The sequence below is a fragment of the Osmerus eperlanus genome, chromosome 3 (genome assembly GCF_963692335.1).
Source record: "Osmerus eperlanus chromosome 3, fOsmEpe2.1, whole genome shotgun sequence".
NCBI lineage: Eukaryota > Metazoa > Chordata > Actinopteri > Osmeriformes > Osmeridae > Osmerus > Osmerus eperlanus.
Genome location: NC_085020.1, coordinates 20,312,728 through 20,331,367, shown reverse-complemented (window position 1 = coordinate 20,331,367; position 18,640 = coordinate 20,312,728). Strand labels below are relative to the sequence as shown.

The window sequence follows — 18,640 nt, the reverse complement described above, 5'->3', positions numbered from 1 at the left end:
TTGTGTCCTTGGGCAAGGCACTTCACCCTACTTGCCTCGGGGGAATGTCCCTGTACTTACTGTAAGTCGCTCTGGATAAGAGCGTCTGCTAAATGACTAAATGTAAATGTAATGTAATGTAAGACATTACTGGGCCAAATCCCTCGCACCCCTTGGACGTTGCTTTATATAAAAGGAGTCTGCAACACGAATACATCCCACTGCGTACTGACTATTACTGCCTGAACCGACCACCTCTCCTACACCCACAGGCGAGGACACTGAAATGATTAGTGTAAACATCCAGGATGTTTAGGTCTGGGGAGGCAGGAGTCGTTCCACGGTTGTGGACAGAGCCCTCCCACCAGGGTGGCCATTTAAATCATCCTGGGAGTCAGGAGTGGGAGTTCAATAAAGCAGCAACAACATGAGCCGCGCTTCAGACCTCCTGGCTGTTATTCCAGGCAGGGTGAGCTCTTCCTCCTGTGGTGTTGACAGGGAGAGGACAGGAGAGGAGAGGACAGGAGAAGATGGGGAGAGGAGAGGTTGTAGAGAGGAGAGAGGACAGGGAGTGGGCAGGGGAGGGAGAGAGGCAAGACTCACCAAGGCCTACAGAGTGCACAGTATTCAGAGTACACAGTAGTCATAGTGCACCGTGTTCAATAAAGTACACGGTATTCAGGACAGCGCAGTTTGGGACAAGGACCAGAGAGGAGTCATCGGCCAGACAGTGAGAGGAGGACTTGAGTCAGCTCTCTAAATAACACTGAGGACCCTGGGTGAGGGTGCTGGGCTGAGAGATATCACAGCTAGATACACTGAGGACCCTGGGTGAGGGTGCTGGGCTGAGAGATATCACAGCTAGATATACTGAGGACCCTGGGCGAGGGTGCTGGGCTGGGAGATATCACAGCTAGATACACTGAGGACCCTGGGTGAGGGTGCTGGGCTGGGAGATATCACAGCTAGATACACTGAGGACCCTGGGTGAGGGTGCTGGGCTGGGAGATATCACAGCTAGATATACTGAGGACCCTGGGCGAGGGTGCTGGGCTGAGAGATATCACAGCTAGATATACTGAGGACCCTGGGCGAGGGTGCTGGGCTGGGAGATATCACAGCTAGATACACTGAGGACCCTGGGTGAGGGTGCTGGGCTGGGAGATATCACAGCTAGATACACTGAGGACCCTGGGTGAGGGTGCTGGGCTGGGAGATATCACAGCTAGATATACTGAGGACCCTGGGCGAGGGTGCTGGGCTGGGAGATATCACAGCTAGATACACTGAGGACCCTGGGTGAGGGCGCTGGGCTGGGAGATATCACAGCTAGATACATTATCCACATTAATCCCTATGCACTGAGCCCCACAGTTCCCCATTAACTGTGCAAATGAGATAAATATGCTGGTTAGCTCAACCTCACCCCATAGAGAGCGGGGGAGAGGGGCAGATGGGGGGGGGGGGGGGACGAGGAGGGAGGAGGCATGGGCTATTGGCTGCTTCTTCTGTTTCTGTCATCATGGAAAGAGTGAGCACAAAGGGGGTGGGGGGGGCGGAGGATGGGGGGGGGGGGGGGCTGGCTGGAGCGTGCTCAGACGAGAGGGAGGGAGGGGCTTCCCCAGGAGACCGGACCTCTGGCCACGCCGGGGACGTCAGGTGTGTGTGTGTATGCATGTGTGTATGTATGTCTATATGTGGGTGTGTGTGCGCCTGTCCGTGTATTTCTGTATCGTGTGGGTGTGTGCGTTTACGTATGCGAGTGTTTCTAGGCGAGCGCTAGCCTGTGATTAAGCGCAGGGTAAAGCGTGGTGCGGTTTAGCATCAGTCCTCCGTGAGCCTGGAGCAGGGGAGGTAATCAGCTCCAGACCGGCTCCTCCCTCGACGCTGGATGTGCTGGAGAGGCATGAGCAACACTGAGGTCACAGGAACTACCGTGGAACTACACAGCATTGTCTACGGTGCAGTAAAGACGTTGTAGGTGCATGGGGAATTGCTGGGTAGAGCATTTGCCTGCAGGCCAAAAGGTCACAGGTTACAAACCTCCTCTGTGCTGTACGTCGCCGTGGATAAAAGAAACCGCAAACACAAGACCCCCGCCCCACACACACACACACACACACAGCTTCACATGCAAACCCCCTTCTTCGAGAACAAAAGCACGCACAACATCCCCTCCCACACACAGACTGTCCTCCTCAACGTCGTCAGTGAACCCCCACCCCCACCCCCACCCCCCACCCCTCCACACCACATCCACTCAATAATGATCCATCCTCTCTAACTAGACCATCGATGTCAGCTGAACGCTGGCTCGGGAGAAACAACATCTCTCGATTCTCTCCATCCATCCGTATGCCGGGCGGATAGCGATGCTTCCAGGTCCAGTCCCTGGAGGTGTTGGCACGCTAGCATGTGGTACTGATCGATGGACAGCCTGCAGTAAAGTGCACGGCTGTATGACTCGGGCCCATACCTCATTTCAGCAGCTAAAAGTCAGCAGTAAAGAATGACCTTGCAGGGAAGGAGGGAGGGGGGGGGGAGGGGGTGGGGGAGCGGATGAGAGGGCTCCGGTTTCAGGTCTGGAAGTAAGCGGTGGAAAGAACCAGTTAATCATGGATCCCCTGGTGCTACCTCCGACTCCTAGCTAGTCTAACGTGACACACAAACGTTTATGCTACACTTTGGAAAACGAGTGACAATTTGAAGGAGAAAGGGCTTTGGAAAGGAAGTGTGTGTTTCAGACATCCTGTTGGAGACACACCAAGGCGCCACGCTATGAGGAAATAGGAGGAATTTGAGGGGGAAGTTACCTGAACCACTCCCATACAGGAGTCGAGGAAGATGGTTCCTTTGGGTTCCTTGGAGATCTTCTCGTCCTTGTAGAAGTTGAGGTTGTAGGAACCGTCGCCTAGCTGGGTCAGGTGGAAATACCTCCTTTTAAAAGACTAAAAGATAAGGGGGAGACAAAACAGAATCACACGTTACTTCATGGAGAACTTGAAGCGGGGATTTGGGAAACGGCGTTTGCAGCAGGGAGACCAGGAAGTCCACACCCTCGGAGATTAGCGAGAACCGTTCTGTTCCTGTGACCTAACCCTGAGATCTACATCCTGCCTCTCTGGGGACTAGATGTGTTACAGGTGTACTGGCGTCGCTTGTCAGTCTCGCTTCCCCTCTCCCTTGCCCACGGTGGGGTTTGAACTCTGCCGACTCGCACACGAAACGACCACCTCTTAGAAACGATGCTTCAGTCAGCCACGCCACCAAAAGGCGAGCAATTCGACGGCGCGTGCGGGCGGTGTTTACACTGACGGTGTTTACACTTTACCCCCCTCGCATCTGACCCCCACAGCCGCGGAGCCGGGGGGGTGGGAAGGGTCCAGTGGATACTCACCCGCATGGTGACACTGATGGCGCTGTTCATGTTGCCCTTGTACAGCCAGCCGTGTTTGGAGATCCCTCCCTTCTGGGATCCCAGCGAGGCCGTGTCCTGGAGCAGGGGAGAGACGGCAGGAGATCAGTCACGTTCCACACACACACACAAACACAGCCCACCACATCAAAACGTCGCCACACCTACTCGCTGCCAAGGCCTCCGCAAACTAGGCGTTCGAGAGAAGCCCGGGTTCATGTCTGTGGTTGGGATATCTTTGAAGATCAAGTGCTGGAAATCATTCCGTCATATTGACATGAGAGAGAGATCTCGGCAGGACGTACAGCACGTCTCTGGGAGTGCGACCAAGCAGGACAGCGAACAGACCCGCGCCACGAGACCAAATAAACACGTGGGTATTATCCGGCGTCCTGGCTCATGAGCCGATCACTCCCGAGCTCTCTCGGTTTCCTGAGGTAAACACTGTGAAACCCTCCTCTGGCAAACAGAACACACGAGCGAGCATGTGGCTGCCATCTCCAGCCCGAGAGCTGGAATGATCCGAGTAAATAAATCAACGAGAGGAGTGTGGAGGGACGAGGAGATGGGGCACCGGACGATCCAGGCCTGCCTGGTCTGTCTCAAGAACGACTGGACTGGTGACGACTGATGCTCTGCTGACAGACTGCAGGGGCAAAACCGTCTGGGCCGGCAGACGGTTACGGAAATCGTCTGCACTAAATGGGTTTTCAAGATGGCACTGTCTGACGTGAGTTTTCGTGTTGGATTTTTTTCCTTCCTTTTTTGTACAATACTCGTAAAACGTCTCGAGGAGCGTTGGCAGGGCCCAGAATATTTCCAGCATATCGTCGAGCCATCTCAGGGAGGGCCTGGAAGTGTTCAGGGGGCCTGCTTCCACTCGTCATCCTCCAGCCTATGAACGGTCAGGCCTGGGTGTGCTTAGAACGAGCCCCAGGGCGACACCGAAAATCAACCAGATGCTCTACCGTTTCATCAGTAAGGCTATTGTGGACAGAGAGCAGAGCCGTTCCTACAACAATGACATACTTTTTTGGGTGGACGTGCAGGCATGAGTCTGGAGTTTCTGCATGTGTGTGCGTGTGTGAGGGAGAGAGAGAGCGAGGATTTATTTGGGGGGATTTCAGGAGAAATAGCTCCACTTCCTTTGCTATCATCTGCTCAAGGCCGGCCAACTTCCCTGCGTGAGAGGGCACTTAGCAGACAAGCTATTATCTGGGAGTCAGGTGGCTGAGCGGTTAGGGAATCGGGCTAGAAATCTGAAGGTTTCCAGTTCGATTCCCGGCCATGCAAAAATGACGTTGTGTCCTTGGGAAAGGCACTTCACCCTACTTGCCTCGAGGGAATGTCCCTGTACTTACTGTAAGTCGCTCTGGATAAGAGCGTCTGCTAAATGACTAAATGTAAATGTATCAGCCGTCAGGGGACACGTGTGGAGGTGAGGTGAAACGTGAAGGGGGTAGAGAGGTGAGAGCTGATGGAAAGAGGAGGGAATGGAGACAGGAGGGGAGGGGGGATGGAGAGAGAAGGGGAGGGGGATGGAGAGAGAGAGGAAGGAAGGGAGGGCTGGAGAGAGAGAGGAGGGGAGGGCTGGAGAGAGAGGGGGTGAGGGCTGATCTGGACAGGGTCTGTCTGAAGGGCGTGGTCCTCAGTCAGCAGAAGGTTCAGTGAGAGGCTGCAGGTCAGGACCTGACCTACGCTGAACTGAGACGACCAGGGGAGCGGAGGAATGCACAAGCCTCCATCACAGCTGTGTTTAAACAGTACACATTGTACCAGGGTACTGAAGCTAGACGCATTATACCTTCGCCTCCACCCACCAAAACAGAGAATTCCACAAGTCTTGAACGCTAGGCTGCATGCAGTGTCCTGCTACCTGCAGGGGGCAGTGTTTGACACAACACATTGGTAAATATCTCAGCTGTGTGGTAGATGCCCTTTACTGTCCACATAGTTTGGTGGGAACAGGGATGTTTGTTTGATAGATACTGTCCCAGCAAGACCACAGGTGTTTTTTTCCCTCAGCGAGTCCTCTTCTGGACAGGAAGTGTTGTGTGTCTGTCAACTGACAGCCCTCCCTAGAGCTCTCCCTAACTCAAGCTATTCCAAGGCCAACAAAGTCTCGCTCCACTGTTCGCACAAACTTGCTCTACAAAGTTGAGTAACAAGGCTGTTGCACTGCTAAGTGTCAAATGAAGCGTGGATGACTAGAGTCAAGTGTTAAGACTAGAGTGAAGCCTTGAAGTTCAGCATGGAGAGAGCAGAGGCAACCCAACACAATCAGCTACCAAAGTCCTTAACATCATCCTGGAAATGATCCCACTTCGACAAATCAAGGCTCATCTGAGACATTAAACTGGACCTGAGTAGGAAAAGGCAAACGAGTCGGTCTCGCTCGGTGAAAGCGAATCCGGCGTGTGCCTGGTGAGCACAGAGAGGGGGTTTCTAGGAAAGGAGGATATGTCCCCGGACACCCGATCCCCCGTCCCTCCCGACAGCGCTGACACAGCACAGCGAGCAGCACGGAAACCTCGTCAATTATTCTTACTGCGTGGAGGGTTCTTTGTTCAGTGGCCCTTTGGTATTTGGAGTCCCTGACACAGTATAGTTCAGCAGAAGTAAGATGCAGGTGGAGGGGGGGGGGGTTTAGAGGTGAGAGGTCCTAGCAGGACTTCGACGGGATGAGTGAGGTTTGGGAGCAGGGCGTCTGTGGTCCTCTGTGACGCTGTAGCTGGCTGTGTGTGAGAGACGGCTGTGACGCTGTAGCTGGCTGTGTGTGAGGGACGGCTGTGACGCTGTAGCTGGCTGTGTGTGAGGGACGGCTGTGACGCTGTAGCTGGCTGTGTGTGAGGGACAGCTGTGACGCTGTAGCTGGCTGTGTGTGAGGGACGGCTGTGACGCTGTAGCTGGTTGTGTGTGAGGGACGGCTGTGACGCTGTAGCTGGCTGTGTGTGAGGGATGGCTGTGACGCTGTAGCTGGCTGTGTGTGAGGGATGGCTGTGACGCTGTAGCTGGCTGTGTGTGAGGGATGGCTGTGACGCTGTAGCTGGCTGTGTGTGAGGGATGGCTGTGACGCTGTAGCTGGCTGTGTGTGAGGGATGGCTGTGACGCTGTAGCTGGCTGTGTGTGAGGGATGGCTGTGACGCTGTAGCTGGCTGTGTGTGAGGGATGGCTGTGACGCTGTAGCTGGCTGTGTGTGAGGGATGGCTGTGACGCTGTAGCTGGTTGTGTGTGAGGGACGGCTGTGACGCTGTAGCTGGCTGTGTGTGAGGGATGGCTGTGACGCTGTAGCTGGCTGTGTGTGAGGGATGGCTGTGACGCTGTAGCTGGCTGTGTGTGAGGGATGGCTGTGACGCTGTAGCTGGCTGTGTGTGAGGGATGGCTGTGACGCTGTAGCTGGCTGTGTGTGAGGGATGGCTGTGACGCTGTAGCTGGCTGTGTGTGAGGGATGGCTGTGACGCTGTAGCTGGCTGTGTGTGAGGGATGGCTGTGACGCTGTAGCTGGCTGTGTGTGAGGGATGGCTGTGACGCTGTAGCTGGCTGTGTGTGAGGGATGGCTGTGACGCTGTAGCTGGCTGTGTGTGAGGGATGGGAGGGACTCACCTCATCTTTGTCCACTTCCTCATCCACTTCAAAAACATGGACTGCAAGTTTGTCTGGACGGGACGCCTTGCTGTGAAACACGCAAGGATGACAACGTAGTCAGAACGTAGCGAATAAATAGGGAATTTCTGTCATGGAATAAGAACTTTGTTCACCTATTTCATTTGGTTTGTAAACATTTTGTGCGCTGTCACTAGATAGCATTGCAACATTGGTCAGGTCCCAACACACCTCTCATCTGTTTCCCTTCTACAAACGCAGCCTTCAAAAAACTGAAGTAGGGAAAATCTTTTGTTTTCAAGCCAATTGCGTCACGTTCAATTGTTTTACTCTCCCTGGACACTGAATGGTGACAGCCACATCAATCGACAGTCTCAAGGTCATAGCACATTTAGAAGTTTTAATTTCCACCACGGATACTGGAAACCCCATCTAGGAAGTGATCACAGTCTCACAACTCAGAGGGTGGTTTCCACGGCGACTAGGAATAACCACCAGAGAACTGAAGAGGAAGACTTCTATTGTTTACAGTTGGCAAGAAAAACCAAACCTGCATTTCCTGCATCGCACCGTCACGCCAATTTTACAACAATGACAAGAAGAGTAGACTACCGTGGACGATTGTACTCTCATTGTGTGTATGTGCGTGTGTTAATGTGCGTGATGGTGTGTGTGTGAGAATGAGTGTATGTTTTGTTAAACATCTCTGGCATCCATGTATTACACAGAGATGGTAGTTGTCTCAACTTGCCAAAGAGGAAGTTAGGACACAGAACATCCTCATCACTACAAAGTCAGTGTTTCCCCTACCATTATGTTAGGGGGGCGCCCCGCCCCCCCAACGGCACCCCCCGCCCCCCCCTGGAAGGTCAGGTTAATGAAAAAAAATATATATATATATCGCTCTGGATAAGAGCGTCTGCTAAATGACTAAATGTAAATATCGCCTAATCACAAAATAAGTAATTTAAGGTTACCTTTCTTATAAAACAGGTCTATAGCTTGCTCTTTTATTAAACAAACTAAACGGCCTTATGTTATTTATCTTATTTACACGACGGCATGTCATTTCTGTCCCCCCCCCCCCCCCCCCCCCCCCCCCAAAGCTGTAAACCTAGGGGAAACACTGAAAGTCACCATCATACTTACTTTGGAAGCTGCCGGAAGTCTCCAGAATAGTCCTCATACTTGTAATTGACAACATGCCAGTCAGAGTTGTACGTCTTTATGCACTGAGAGAGAAAGAGAGATACAAGTTGGTAACCTTATGTTGATGTATGAGTATCTATGCTAGAACAATCACCAACACTGCTAACAGTAATAAACAGAAGCGTGTATCATCGAAAAACTCCTAATAGTGTTTATCTTTGAAGAAGGTTCTTAATTTCCTAATGTAATCGTGTCTCTGGACTTTTACAGAACTTCATTCTGGAAATCCTTTACTCCCCATCCAATCAGATTAGAACGTCAGCAGTTAAAGGAAGAGGGATTAAGAGGGATGTTGATCTTTGGAAGGTTGTCTCGTCCACCAGCTATCTGCTCTCACAAGGAGGATGGAGTACAGACTTCACAGAGCACAACTTTGTATCAGCTCCGAAACTCAGAAAGCTCAGAAAAAAATAAAATACAATAAACAAATCTATGCCTAGACACCTGGGCTTTAACTGTGAGTTGTAAAATCATAAGCCTTCTTTGAAAAACAACGATGGGAAAAATCTTTCATTGTAAAACCTTGGTAGAGAATGTCAATCCTCGGGTTAGTTTTAGGATCCTGGCAGGGCAGAGTGACAATGGGAACAGTTCAGATACAAGCTCACCTCAGTCTGCCATTAGTCAGAGCTGGGTCAGAGTCAAAAGGTTGGTGTGTGTGTTTATGTGTCTGACTTGGTGTGTGTGTGTTTGTGTGTCGGTCTTGGTGTTTGTGCGAGTGCTTGTGTGGCTGTGCGCTTTCACCTCCTAACCCAGGTTTACAGGATCAAGTTGACTTGCGAGAGCAGCCCATAACCGGGAAGGAATGACCTTCTATCTCCCTTTTTCTGGAACAGGACATCTGTTCATTGTTAACCCCCCCCCCCCCCCCACACCACCCCTCATGTCATCCGAACGCAGTGGTCATTCTACAGAAAGAGGCGGCGGTTTACAAGAAAATCTCCGAGCGGAGGACAGACAGGAGGGAGGCCCTGGCTGGATGCTGCAGCTGTCCCATCTAACACCACCCTGCCCCGGACGAGGAGAAATCGCTTCTTTATGACTTCACGCAGGATTTCCCCGCGAGCCAGGGACCTCTGACTGGAGAGGTGAGGAGGGTTAGGAGACAGGTGTCTCTGGATGACAGCGGCTGAGACAGCAGTCAGGCGGTTAAGACGCTGTGCGCTACGGGGCTTTAGCCCACAGGACAGATACGGAGATAAGTACGAGGAGAACGATTGAACAACAGTTCAAGTTTTTGTTTGCTGTTAGTACTTACTGTTGGGTTGGCTGCCTATAAACTACTGCTACTGTTCTTAAATCGGTGTCTCATAGATTGTAAGCCCATTAAGGGGTTGTAGAAATACCAGTGGCTTGGTACAGACACCAGTCTAACCACGGGTCTAGGGTCTAGAGTAGCAAAACTCAGAGATGAAGTGCTGTTAAGTTACGCAATTCTATTTACCATCTTGAGTCCGCTGGCTGTTTGGTGATAAAAATCCCAGAAACACTCCAGTTGACTGGAACACTTCCAACAATGAATCATAAAAACGGAATCATCCTGGACTGAACAACAAAAACCTATTGTCACAAACTATGTGTCAGGAGGAGAAATGGAGGATAAGTTTGGCTGGACACTTTCTGTGAACAATAGGGAACTCCTCAGAGGGTGTGTGTATGCGTGTGCATACATACTTCCTGACAATCCACTGATCTGATAAGGACAGCTGTGGCCAGGTCAGAGGCTGGCTGAACAGCCTGTCCAGTTTTAACGGAACAACACGGTTCGCTGGCTCGCACACGGAGCTCCTCAGAGCCAGCACTTAACTGTCAATAAAAACACGGCTGTGGACAGCTAGACCACACGTTTGGTGTTGCTGTGGCGGGACCTTACCTCCTGGACAAACAGACTCTGCGCTTCCTTCTCTGCATTCTCCGGCACCGTCGGGTGGAGAGTCCTTCCTTGGCGTCTCAGAGTCGATATCTGGAGAAATCAGGAGAAACAGGTTGCGTGTGGCTGATTAAAACAAACACAGGATCGGACGGGGTTGGAATGGAAACGAAATCGGCGCGCAGCAATGTGTCGGATATCAACTTCCATCGTAAACCCTTTGTAAACCTCAGCAGATACAGAGAGAGTGGAATGGGAAGTAGGAAAACAGATTTTTTTTCAGGTATGACGCCCAAACGTCTGAAGCTGTCGTCTCAGTGAGAACAGGCCGTCCACCGAGTTCCCCCTCCAAATATTATTCCACGTAGGAGAGTGATCTCAGGTGTGTGTGTGTGGGGGGGGGGGTCTGTGGAGAGGAGAGGATGCTCCTACACGCAGCCCCAGGGTCGACGGACACGCCCTGGCCCCCCGCCCACAGGCCTGCCTGCGAGGCGCCACCTGCAGGACGCTCTCCCAGGGCCGAGCCGCTCTGCGCGTCTCCTCTCCTCGACCTTCCTCCAGCTCTCTTCGAAAAACGCCGCCCCCTTGGCTCCGTGGGGAGCTGGGACATGAGAGTGAGGGGTGTCCGAACACACTGACGTGCTTCAGAACTGACCTCTCTAGTATTGAGAATGGGACCACCAGAACCATGGCCAAAAGTTGGCTTCCACAGTTTACACCCAAGACACCTTTCAAACAATAACCTGTGCTCCAAATCCCTCTCACGCACTTAGGCACAGTGAGCTGCATTTTCTATTTATTGCTCCAGCAGACATTTTTCCGTTAAGGAAATGATCATTACTGTCCCTGTGAGATAACGTTTTTCAGATGAATAATGCCTTGATAGGGAGTCGTTTTTATGAAATCCAAATATTGCTGCAGGCCCAAGTGTTGTTACTCCTCCTGCCTGTGGCCAGCCTCGCTCCAAGAGGGGCTTCGTTGTTAATTCTCCAGAGCGATCTGGTTTTGACACATTTCACGTTAATGGACTTCATTATCACCCCCTTGATAATTAGGGCTAAAAGGGAGTCGTTCTGTGACTGGATCTTTGTTTAAAAATAGTTTGGGGACGCCCCCTGTTTAGGAAGCTCTCTCCAGCATGGGAAACGGAACACAAACACACTGCCTTCCACTTAGACCACATGACCCATCGAGAAACAAACAAAAGCAAAACCAAACATTAAACAAAACCTCGAGTTCAAACCTCCGTCAGCACGCATCCTCAAGAGCTCCAACGGGACGCAGTCCAAAGACAACCCAGGACGGAGGAGCCTTTGTGGCTTCCTCACGTACCGTAAAGGATATTTCAAGATTTGGGTGATGGTGCAGGGGTGAGGTAAGCAACTCAAGACTGCAATAAATCTCTGTGGCTTTTTCCTGGGCAGCAGAAGTGGTGGGTCTGCTTTAGTCGTTACCTCTGAATGTCCTCACACACACAGAGGCTGGAGACGAGGGAGTTTTCCGGCAGGTTCCTGGACGAGGCAACGGGAGTTAAACCTGAACCGTGTCACAGACAGCGGAATGAGACACAGAGGCTCCAGCTGGGAGTGACTTCATTATCTCCTCTCTGAGGCCAAAATAAATCAAAAATGTAACCAGGCGAAATCTCACCCCACAACAACAACTTGAGTACAAACACATTGCACCAGGTTACTGGTACTGTGGCACAGTACAAACAGGGTTTTCATGTATTTCAAAGGAGAAAAGGGTAATCCTTTTCATAAGATGTCACGGACACCTATTGTATCTATGTATCTATTATCCTGTCAGAATAAAACCACTCTTAATACATACATTAACCTGACACATAGTAGCATAAGCAAGACAAGTTCCACATCACTGTCAATGGGGCTGATTGTACAACGGCACCACAGAGAGCAGCAGGTGTGTGTAGCTGGGGAGCCTAGCGCGGTAGCAGCAGATTGTCCTCGCCTCTGGCCTCCACAGCACTTCCCGCAGAGGCAGATGAAGGGCGGGGTGATCACTTAATGACCGAGTGATAATGACAGACGGCGGCATCTTAATGATACGAAGAATCACCGCAGCGAGGCCTGATTGATGCGAGAATACTCACGCGCACTCACTCACTCTGAATGCCTTCAGCCGTCTGAACTGTCAGCCGCCAAGCTGTCTGCCTGAGAGGAACACAATGGCCAGGCGCTGCTGGTTAACCTGAGGCCTAACCTTCCTCAGCCCAGTCAAGGTTTCCTGCCGCCAGCTCATTATCTCCTCCATGATCGAAGCAGCAGAAACAAACAGGCGTGGAGGCCGGGGAGGAGACAGGAAGTAGGTAAACAGGAAGTGCTGGGGAAGGGGGTCTCCGCGGAGCACTCAGGGGCTCTCTGGAAGAAGCATGAGGACAAGGCGATTCAGCTGCAATCCTCCAGGGAGCTGATGGTATTCCTTCCCCCCAGAACACCCATCTGTCCTGGGGTTCCTACCGCGACGCCTGCCCCTGATGCATGGAGAGCTCCATAAAGATTCAGGAAGTGACCATTACAATGGAGCTCTCCTTATCTCACGTTTTCCCCATGTGGCCTATGGATATTAAAGGCGTATATGGTGTTATGGAAACCCTCCTGCGACTGTGAAATCGCTCGGCGCTGGGAAGAGGAGACGTGTTGGAGGCATTCCTGCGGCTCAGCTTGCTGACAGGACTTCCTGTTCGGCAGGCTTCACGGCCGGCGCACATCTTAACCTGAAGCAGGGAGAGGAGGGAGGGTCCCCTCTCCCCGTAATCCCAGATACATTCGGAGCCTGTCTCCCCTCCCCCTCCCTTCCCCCCTCCACCTCCAGAACCCGCTGATCAAGACCAGATGGACATAATATAAACATTGCCTCAGAATTTATTTTCCTAAACAGTTAAGTCCCTGTTCCCTGAGATACGATTTGATAACAAGCTCCAATGAGAGGCCTTGGACTGGGTGGGGAGGGCGGGGTGAGGAGGGGAGGGGTGAGGAAGGGAGGGGTGAGGAAGGGAGGGGAGAGGAGGGGAGGGGAGAGGAGGGGAGGGGAGGCTCTGACAGCGGCTCTCCAGCTGAGGGGCTGCCAATGATAGGATTTACACAGCAGCCAGGAACCAACCACAGACAGGCACTGTGACCAGAGGAGATCTGCCTGGACTGCATTTATAGACCACTATCATTACACACTCAGCTGTGTGTGTGTGTGTGTATGCATGTGTGTGTGTGCATGGGTGTGTGTGTGTGTGAGAGAGAGAGAAATATAGCATATAGCATACCACATCCACCGTACCCCCACGTTTTACAGTTTCAGGGCGGAAGGATCCGGACACACAACCAGAACAAACAGAACCCGAGACGCTGAGAGGGCTCCAGAGGCCTGGACAGATGCTGCGTTCAGTCACACGCTCTTCCCCACCACCTCCTGTCTCTCCCTTGAGCGAGGATCACCTGTTGCTGCCCTGACAAGGCCTGGTGTGTGAGCCGGCGCTGGAATGCCAACGGCAGACCAGACAGAGCTCCTCTCTGCAGCGGCGTGGGGGGGGGGGGGGGGGGGGGGGGGGGCACACGGTCAAGGCCGGCTGGTTCTGTCACTGAACCCCCCCAGCTGCCTGACCTTCAGCCAAACCCTGCACCCTCCCTCCTCTGCACCCTCCCTCCTCCCCACCCAGCACCCTCCCTCCTCTGCCCCCTTCCTCCTCCCTTCCTCCTCCCTCCCCTGCACCCTTCCTCCCCTACACCCTCCCTCCTCCCCACCCTGCACCCTCCCTCCTCCCCGCCCTGCACCCTCCCTCCTCCCTACCTGGACCAGCCCCCAGCCCCAACACCGCACCCCTTGTCCCCCCCCCTAACCCTAATCCACACCCCAGCTCCAGCCAACAGCCTGGACCCTTCACCACTTATTCTTCAGTTACAGAAACACTGAAGCGTTTTCATGGCCCGTGAAACAAAGGAAGCTGTCAAAGGAAGATGAAAAAAAAAAACTACAATAAAAAAGTTTATTGTACAAAGTGATGTGGGCCGTGAGACAGCCAGGGAGGTCAGCTTGGAGGATGTGTGTCTTAGCTGCTGTTAAGCACATCTTCCTAAGTGTTCTCACTTCCCGGAGCTCCACAGCCAGGACACCTTCCTGCTTCAGAGTTTCCAGCCTCGCAGGGCCTTCCCTGGGATGGAAACTGTGAGCGAGTGTCCGTCCGGCTGAATGGGTCTGGAGATAACCCGGACTCACAGTACAGGGGGCCAATATAAGCCACTTAGAGCAGCTGACCCCTGACCCCTCCAGCCTCCCTCAGCTGGAAGGAGGAACGTCAACAAAAGTAACCCTCTAGGGACGACCTCGCCCTTCCCTCTCAACACACCCGAGCGCCATCATCACACACACACACACACACACACACACACAAACACACACGCACAGCTGAAACATGTGAAACGCAAGTGGGATGGAGGCTCATCGACTGCGTTTAACTGACACCACATGAAAAACCTCCACAAACTGTAATCAAGACCTTATTGTGACTTTGAAATAACTTCATTCATATCGGAAGATTTCTACATAAATGACCTGCTCCAGGTCATGGTCCTAACCCTGACCCTGGCCCTATCCCTGGACTTAGTCCTGGTCCTAGCCCTAGTCCTGGTCCTAACCCTGGTCCTGGTCCTAACCCTGGCCCTGGTATTGCCCTGGTCCTAGCCCTGGTACTAGCCCTGGTCCCAGCCCTGGTCCTGGTCCTAGCCCTGGTCCTAGCCCTGGTCCTGGTCCTAGCCCTGGTACTGGCCCTGGTACTAGCCCTGGTCCTAGCCCTGGCCCTGGTACTAGCCCTGGTCCTAGCCCTGGTCCTGGTCCTAGCCCTGGTCCTAGCCCTGGTCCTAGCCCTGGTACTGGCCCTGGTACTAGCCCTGGTCCTAGCCCTGGCCCTGGTACTAGCCCTGGTCCTAGCCCTGGTCCTGGTCCTAGCCCTGGTCCTAGCCCTGGTCCTGGTCCTAGCCCTGGTACTGGCCCTGGTACTAGCCCTGGTCCTAGCCCTGGCCCTGGTACTAGCCCTGGTCCTAGCCCTGGTCCTGGTCCTAGCCCTGGTCCTAGCCCTGGTCCTGGTCCTAGCCCTGGTACTGGCCCTGGTACTAGCCCTGGTCCTAGCCCTGGTCCTAGCCCTGGTCCTGGTCCTGGCCCTGGTCCTAGCCCTGGTCCTGGTCCTAGCCCTGGTACTGGCCCTGGTCCTAGCCCTGGTCCTAGCCCTGGTCCTAGCCCTGGTCCTAGCCCTGGTCCTAGCCCTGGTTGGAGGAGTGTGTCTCACCTGGAAGTCCTCCAGGGGGAACTGCAGCATGTCCCGCAGGGCATCACTGAGAATCTGAGTCTTCCTCTGCACCAGCACATTCTCATAGTCCAGCGGCTCGATCACCTTAGGCTTCACCTGCAGAGAAACACACACACACACACACACACACACACACAAGCTGGGTTAACGCACAGGTATATACACACACACGCGCGCACACACACAGCCACATTCTAAAACCAAAGATACGCTGGAGAATATTTCATGACCGATGTTCCAGCTCAGTAGACCAAGTGTTGGAGCTGTCTGAATGGCTCCAGACTTTAGTTTTCCTTCCAGGAGAATCTGACAGCTGTCCAGGAGAGATCTTTTCAGACATGGAGGAAGGGGTCAGTCCAGAGCTGACAGGGGGGAGACAGGCACCTTCACACCCGCTCAGAGGAGCTGGAGGAGCCCTGGAAATGACAGCTAGCCTGCCTGTGGAACACAGAGCTTTGTGAGCTAGCAGGAAGGATGGGGAGAGGAGAGGAGCGAGAGGGAGGGAGAGAGAGAGGGAGGAGAGGAAAGGAGGGTGGAGGAGAGGAGAGGGAGGGTGGGTGGAGGAGAGGGGTCTTGATGGGGTACCAGATTAGCCGTCTTCTGGGTTTGACAGCATATGTAAAAACAGACTGAGGCTGACAATGCTGTCGCTTTGCAAGGTAAAGTTGGGGAAACCTGATCATGTGAGGTTACAGATAATACTGTTGGGTGTGACCATACAGTAGAAGGTCGAGAACTGTACAGTAGACATGGCAACAACAGAGCTTTGTGTGGATCTCTACGGAGGAGAAGTACGCACACACATTCAATAACACACACACCTACATACACATACCCAACACACACACACACCCACACACACCCACAGAGACAGATGCTATGTGTTAGACACCATGACAGGCTAAAAGTGCTGCAGCCTGCCGCCCACGGAGAAAACATCCGTCCAGGAGGCGGGAGGATGAGATGACCTCACCTTCCCCCTGACAGGCAGCACATAGCTCTGACACAGCACCCCCAGATACAGCCATGTCAACACAAACCGTCTCTGTGACTACAACTACATAAGGCGCATTCGGATCTAACACGGCATATGGGGTGTGGAAACCCCAGCAGCCTGGAGATTGCTGGGAATACAGAAAGCTAAACATTTAGGCCGTTTCATAATCTACTTTAGAGTTGACTTGAAAACATCTCATTGTCTAATGCTGCTGTTCGTGCCAACAGAATGCCTTGCAAGTACAAGATTAGACTTCAGGACGACATTCCAGATAGAATCTGTAGCAGTTTTGTCACGTAGAATTATCCCACCAGCACAGACTGTCACTGGGCCACGCCAGGCAAAGGAATTAAATAACATCAATGTTGCCATTAAACACAACATGAGAACATCCGATGGCACCAACAATATTCATATTTTACCACTCCTAGAATCAGAGGTGGCTTTGAAACAGGCAGATGTTGAATGCGTGGGTTCTGGTTCTGATGTGCCACAACAACACAGGCTGCAGCAAAACATCTCACCTCCTTTGAGGAGTTGGGTTGATTGTAGGCGCTGATCTTCAGAGATCTGTGAAGGCCTCTGTAACGCTACTTTTCGAAAAGGCTACACGGATACAATGTGATTTGACATGGAAGAATCAGAGTGCACAGCGACCTTAAAGCTAGAAGGAAGAAGAATACTTTATTAGTGATGCGAGATGAACGTGCATGGAGCGGTTTCTCCTCACGATGAGACTCTTTCTCTGCTTTCTCCCATCCTGTTGTCTTTTCCTTCCGAGTGCATCCACGCTACAGCGCTCTCAAACTCCCCTCTGGCGCTCAGCAGAGCTGACTGACAGAGTGGCTCGTCCAGATAGTGGGGGTGTGAAGGGACAGCCGTGGCCGGGTCTCCAGGGCTGGAGAGCTGTCCTGCAGCTTGCACACCACCTCCACATCTGCTCCTGATCAAGCAAAGATGACCTCAGAGGAACAGCTCTGGAAACTGGACCAGTTTTGCTAGCGGTGCTAGCGCCTGTGCTAGTGACTCAGCAGCTAGCATTGCTAGCACCTGTGCTAAGACAAAGCAGCTAGTGGTGTTGACTGGGGAGGATTCTGTGCTTGAAGATTACGGATGGCGTCTGGGACAGGGGACAGGGACCAGGGAACCGCCCTGTCTGCTGCCAGCTTTATCACCATTGGCAGATGACAAGGGCTTATACACATTCACACACACAGACAATCTCACAGCCTGTACCCTCTCTGCTTACATCTATTACATCTAAAAACACTTGAGGTCTCCTTTCTCTTATCTCCTCTCTCTCTCTCTCTCTCTCTCTCTCTCTCTCTCTCTCTCTCTCTCTCTCTCTCTCTCTCTCTCTCTCTCTCTCTCTCTCTCTCTCTCTCTCTCTCTCTCTCTCTCTCTCTCTCTCTCTCTCTCTCTCTCTCTCTCTCTCTCTCTCTCTCTCTCTCTCTCTCTCTCTCTCTCTCACTCACTCACTCACTCACTCACTCACTCACTCACTCACTCACTCACACACATTCTTTCATGAAGACAAAGGAAGGGATTATAGCAGACAGAGACAGATTCTACACACGGGCAGACAGACCAGGTGACTCAGGTAAGATGATTAAAGACTGCTTGAGATAACAGTCAGGACGAGATTATCAGTGTGTGTGTGTGGTGTATGCGTGTCTGTGTGGTGTGTGTGTGTGGAATGTGTGCGTTCGCGTCCCGGTGGCATCTCCCGTATCTCCACATCTCTATGACGACAGAGGGAGAGCGTCGCCGCCATGCCCAGACGTCCCCTCACAGTGTCCTCCTGAACACGCCGCTGATCACCCCACTTCCTCTTCCTGTCTGCAGCCATGTGTCACCCCCCCCCCCCTGGAGGACTGCAGGAATGTAACACCTCACAGTGGGTACAGTGCCGGCCCCAGGCAGCCTATCAGCTCCTCAGCCCTGGGGGGGGGGGGGGGGGGCTGGGGGGGGGGGTCTGCCTCAGTCGTCAATTTCCACACGACAACAATACCCCTCTCTATGGAGGGCAACAAGGGAGGATTTAGAAGGAGTTGGCCTCCCGCAGGAGCACATTGAGCCTAATTACGGCTTCACGTTTTGAACAGTCCACTCACTCAGTGTCCCTTTCCCTCACCTTCCAACCCCCCCGAGCACGCTCACCTATGAGGGCTGATCAGCCGCTCAGAGCGTCGCTCATAATTGGCACTTAAAAGCTTTCACCCAGTGATTATGACAGATGGTCTCCTTCGA

The 18,640-nt window shown here is 52.8% G+C and overlaps 1 protein-coding gene across 2 annotated transcripts in view; it reads right to left on the bottom strand.

Annotated features, from left to right (window-relative positions):
• Nucleotides 1-18,640, bottom strand: part of zmp:0000001200 (dedicator of cytokinesis protein 9) — a 92,861-nt gene that overhangs the window by 33,758 nt on the left and 40,463 nt on the right. For both annotated transcript variants that reach the window (XM_062457763.1, XM_062457765.1), the window contains exons 2-7: nt 15,373-15,489; nt 10,080-10,169; nt 8,147-8,229; nt 6,998-7,067; nt 3,377-3,472; nt 2,793-2,927 (exon numbers count right to left, since the gene is read on the bottom strand). In XM_062457763.1, the coding sequence (XP_062313747.1) occupies nt 2,793-2,927; nt 3,377-3,472; nt 6,998-7,067; nt 8,147-8,229; nt 10,080-10,169; nt 15,373-15,489 (591 nt within the window). The remainder of the gene's footprint in view (nt 1-2,792; nt 2,928-3,376; nt 3,473-6,997; nt 7,068-8,146; nt 8,230-10,079; nt 10,170-15,372; nt 15,490-18,640) is intronic.